General features: G+C 36.6%; 2 protein-coding genes across 3 annotated transcripts in view; one reads left to right on the forward strand and one right to left on the reverse strand.

The window, feature by feature from the left end:
- zfyve19 (zinc finger, FYVE domain containing 19) overlaps window positions 1-2,401 on the reverse strand; it is a 3,693-nt gene extending 1,292 nt beyond the window's left edge. Inside the window, exons 1-9 of the mRNA XM_024264585.2 lie at window positions 2,209-2,401; window positions 2,004-2,125; window positions 1,865-1,918; window positions 1,632-1,792; window positions 1,396-1,538; window positions 1,141-1,249; window positions 804-1,022; window positions 600-676; window positions 347-448 (exon numbers count right to left, since the gene is read on the reverse strand). Of these exons, the coding sequence (XP_024120353.1) occupies window positions 347-448; window positions 600-676; window positions 804-1,022; window positions 1,141-1,249; window positions 1,396-1,538; window positions 1,632-1,792; window positions 1,865-1,918; window positions 2,004-2,125; window positions 2,209-2,262 (1,041 nt within the window). The 5' untranslated portion in view covers window positions 2,263-2,401. The remainder of the gene's footprint in view (window positions 1-346; window positions 449-599; window positions 677-803; window positions 1,023-1,140; window positions 1,250-1,395; window positions 1,539-1,631; window positions 1,793-1,864; window positions 1,919-2,003; window positions 2,126-2,208) is intronic.
- Window positions 2,402-2,466: 65 nt separating this feature from the next.
- bub1bb (BUB1 mitotic checkpoint serine/threonine kinase Bb) overlaps window positions 2,467-4,353 on the forward strand; it is a 4,391-nt gene continuing 2,504 nt past the window's right edge. The window contains exons 1-3 of one of the 2 annotated variants that reach the window (XM_024264693.2): window positions 2,467-2,559; window positions 3,208-3,383; window positions 3,503-3,562. In XM_024264693.2, coding sequence (XP_024120461.1) covers window positions 3,241-3,383; window positions 3,503-3,562 — 203 coding nt within the window. In that variant the 5' untranslated portion in view covers window positions 2,467-2,559; window positions 3,208-3,240. Of the gene's footprint in view, window positions 2,564-3,207; window positions 3,384-3,502; window positions 3,563-4,353 lie in introns of both variants that reach the window. The other variant, XM_024264742.2, reaches the window with a different exon arrangement.

A 4,353-nucleotide genomic window follows, 5' to 3' on the forward strand; every position in this document is an offset into this window, starting at 1 on the left:
AAAAAATCTAGCAGAATACCAATTTTAAAATGTTAAAATTGTAACTTTTTAACAAAAATATGAATAATAGCAGGCAGGAACACAATTCCAGAATAAATCTACTTAAACCTTAAATTACTTGCAATATCTTACTCTCCATAAAATATACTTTGTCGAAATTATAAAAGTTAGAAATAAGCGCAAGTTAACATTAATAACAATAAAATAAAATGACCTGGAGGGGTGACTATAATTACCCGGAGGGCTGGATCCGGCCCCTGAGCCTTGACTTTGACACATATGGTTTAAAGAAAATGCAGGCAAACATTATGAAAATAAACAATACATTTTAGGGCAATGGACCTACTGATTTCTTAGACTTTTTTTTCTCTTCTGTGTTCCTGGGGCCACTCTGCTCCAAAGGTATGTTGTAGCCACTAGCTTCATCGAGAGCAGTCTCTTCTGAAAGCTGGAAAGTCAGAAAAACTTTAAACATCAAAAGACTTTGAATGAAGATAGCCAAACAGCAGCCTCTTGTGGTCAAAATGAATTCATGCTCTCCTCCAAAAGGTGCAACAAAATAAATGTTTACTTTTAACTGCACACTTTAAATGCCTTACCTGCTTCAAGATTCTTCTCACAGCTTCTTCTTCAGTCTCCTCGTCGCTGTCGGGACGCTGGAAGTCTTCCATTGTGACTAAAAGGGCATCGTGAAAATGTCAGTTACAGAGTTTGAAATTCAAAGCGCAGTCATTTTTTTTCTGACTTTATGTCATAAAACTATAAATAACTTGCAAGATGTGTTTATAAATTGCTCCCTGCACCTTTTTCAGGGTCTTGCCCCTTGAGCTCCGCCAGCCTCTTTGCCATATGGAGGATCTGCTCTTGGGAATGTTGCTCCTTCCTCAGCTCCTGCATTGCCTCCTCGAGAAGACGGTCTTTATCAGCCTCCAAATGTTTCACCGTCTGCTGATTTTCCTCTAAGTTCTCATCCCATGTTGCACCTTCCCCTTTGTTCAGATCATTCATATGGCTATCTATGTCTTTGGACAAAAAATACAATAAGTACAGTTAAACCAGTTTATAGGGATTACATTGTAGGAGCAGTAAGTTTTATTACTTTTTAACTAAACCAATATTTTTTAACAAGCAAAATATTACTTTGTTCGGGGTTTAACTGCTGGTTGTCGATGGAAACTTCCTCTGTCATCTGAGTGATCAAATCGTTAGCTTGTTCAGTCTGAGTGCGTTTATCAGGAGGCTGGTGAACCTGTACAGACAAGAGCATAGGGATGTTTTAGCAGGTAGACTTTACCAGTCTATTAACAAGATACTCAGGATTCTAACTGGGTATTATATTTTATAAAGAAACGGCCATAAAAAAAGAAAGAAAGGGCAGGTGGGGATTTCACTCACAGGAGGAGGAGCTTGAGATGGAGGTGGTTGACCCCGTAGAGCAGCCAGACGGTCCTCCATGTCCTCTGTGGAAGGCACTGGCTGGCTGGGTGCTTTGAGAGCAGCAAGGCGAGACTCGAGCTCACTCTGAGAGGGAGGAGGCTCTATAGAAGTGGCACAAAAAATTAAAAAATTTTAGAAAAAGTCATGACTACTATTGGTATTATATTTATGTTCATTCAAAAAATGAATCTTACTTGGTTTAGTCTCCTCTTTTAATCTTTGAAGTCGCTCAGCAATAACCTGATCTTCTTTACTTAAACCTTTGAATGGTAGATGACCCACTTTGCTGCTCCCTTCATGTGCAGCAGATTTTACAGACTGTCCTTGTTGTTTGGCCTCAAGGGCAGCGACACGCCTGTAAAATACACAAACTTTAGATTAATAAAAAGCAAGTGTTTTTGTTTTGTTAATCTGATCATATACTGACTTCTTGTAATTTTCTGGTGGGGACCATCTTCCAGCATTGCTCGGAGGTTCTCCACTGACAGAGAATAAAGAACGAAAGAAGTCGAATTTGGACGTTTCATAAACATATCTTAGCATGTTGTTTTTGTTCATTTATTTACCTTGTCAGATTACCGTGACATTGCTTGCAGACCTTCTGCTGAGTGTTTCCGCAGCGAGGCACAACAGCACTAAACGCCAAACAGCTGGGACAAAACGATCGCCCGCAGTTTTTACAGCCCAGCTACAAACACAATGTAATATAAAATAATCTATCAGTACACACACATTAAAACACATTAATATGATTAGCCACAAATACTGTACCTCTTTTTTGAATAGAGAAAACTTAGATGCGCAGCAAAAACAGCGACCGTCCATACTGCTTTGTCATTAAATATGAGGTTATAACACACTATACTCTAGCAAAAAATGTGAGGAGACGTTTGAAAACGTAAAAATGATTGATCTTGTTTTCGTATTATCTTTCTGAACGTAGCTAGAACCAATACAGGAAGTAAACCGGAAGTCACCGCTTGTCGTCAGATTTGTTTTTCCGGTATTTCCTCTCTCCAATCAGCGTTCTCCATGTGATCTCGCGGGACTTGTTCAAAAACAGCGAGCTAACCGTTTCAGCTTTGCGAGCTCAAAGATTTACCAGTTTAGACAACAAAAGAGGTTTGTAAGTAGCAATGGTAACATTTTAAGTTGTATTTCTAATGCAGAACCTTTTTTAAATTATACTTTGATCGTAAATAAAAAAGCAACGATTATGTCAAAGCGTGCTAATAAGATTAAGAAAGGTGTACCCATGATGGTTTACAATTCGTAAAGCTAAGCTAACTAACAACAACTTAGCTTTTGTCAAACGTCAAAATGAAAACAGCTATATTGGTATAGTTGTGTTTGAGATTGCAACTTGTACCTGATGAAAGCTCGAATGTCAAATGTATGAGTTTGTCCATTTGAACACGTTTATAGCCCGTTAGATATTTATTAACGTTATGCTAATTTCTCATGTGTTGGACTAATTCTTTGCATATATAATTTCTTTTCTTTTTTTTTTGCTGAAAAGAATAATGACTACTCTTAAAGTATTGTTGAGCTGTTTGACACGTGCTTATTCGTGCTTTGGTTTGCTTACTGGTTTTCCTTATTCACTAGTAGTTAGACAAAACTATATTTTTAACTATCTTAAAAATAAACATTATAGCATGAGACAAAATTACAATATATTTCATTAAAATTTACATAAAGTGTGGACACAATGGTTTGTTTATCATGAATAATGCTTGTGATTTACTGATGAAAGTGTTCCACCTGTAGGTATCTTTGCCCCTCTGCCCGCCTATTTCCACAATGGCGGAAGGTGGAGATGTGGAATGGGAGCTGAGCAAAGAAAACATTCAACCGCTGAGGAGAGGCAGAGACATATCTGCTTTGCATCAAGCCTTAAGTCAGCAACAAGATGGACCCACATCAGCCATAAACCAGCAGAGACAGTATGGATGCTTCTCCAAACGTAGCTTTGGATCTGGAATCTTTCAACCAAACATGTTTTAGATTTTGACAATAATTGGATTTGTATAATTTAAAAATTGTAATGATCTTGTGTCTGCAGAGCATTTGAGTCGGAGCTGCGCATGTATGACGGAGATGATCCTCTCGGTGTTTGGGATAGGTGAGTTCTTATTAGGCAAGCTACAATTCACTTTCCCTGTGATTCGGTTCAAATTTTCATTTTTGGGTCACACTTTTGTTTCAGTTCAAAATATGATAGGGATATCCCGATTGGGAGATCTGGTTTTTGTTTCTTTTTAATGAGAATTTATCTTTTCGTGATGCTGACAGAGAGATGGAGGTGAGATGATTTCCAATGGACAGTCTACAAGGTTCAAACTGTGAAAAAGTTATTCCAAAAAATATCTTTAAAAAAAACAAGATTGATAAATTGTTACACTGATGAGTTAGTCATGAATACTATCATATTTGTGCTGCAACAACAAGAATTTTAATAGAAAGTCGTCATTAAATTTTTCAGAATTTGAAATGAATCAGAATAGCAATTGATCAAACATTTTCAAAAGTTCTAAGGATACAAATCCTACTGTCACTAAACTTTATCACATGACTAATTATCTGTTTTTACGAGTTAAATATTAACAATTTTGCTAGATAATAGTTGCACCATTTTTTTCTTGATTAAGTTATGCCACAGAAGTGCTCTGTTTATGTTTTAAATGTTAAAAGAAGATTAATAAAATAAAAATCAGGGAAAAGCTGGATTTATTTGATTAAATTTGTTCGTTTTTTTTAATTGATGTAACTGCAAAAAAAAATCTTCTTACCCATGTTTGACTCTTTCACCATAAAAATACTGCATATGTAACAATTCACTTTCATTCGGCTGAATGATGTAACACAAAGTTCGGTTTTGAACCGAGAATTGTGGCACCCCTTGTTCTTAAAATA

The sequence above is a fragment of the Oryzias melastigma genome, linkage group LG22 (assembly GCF_002922805.2).
Source record: "Oryzias melastigma strain HK-1 linkage group LG22, ASM292280v2, whole genome shotgun sequence".
Taxonomy (NCBI): Eukaryota; Metazoa; Chordata; class Actinopteri; order Beloniformes; family Adrianichthyidae; genus Oryzias; species Oryzias melastigma.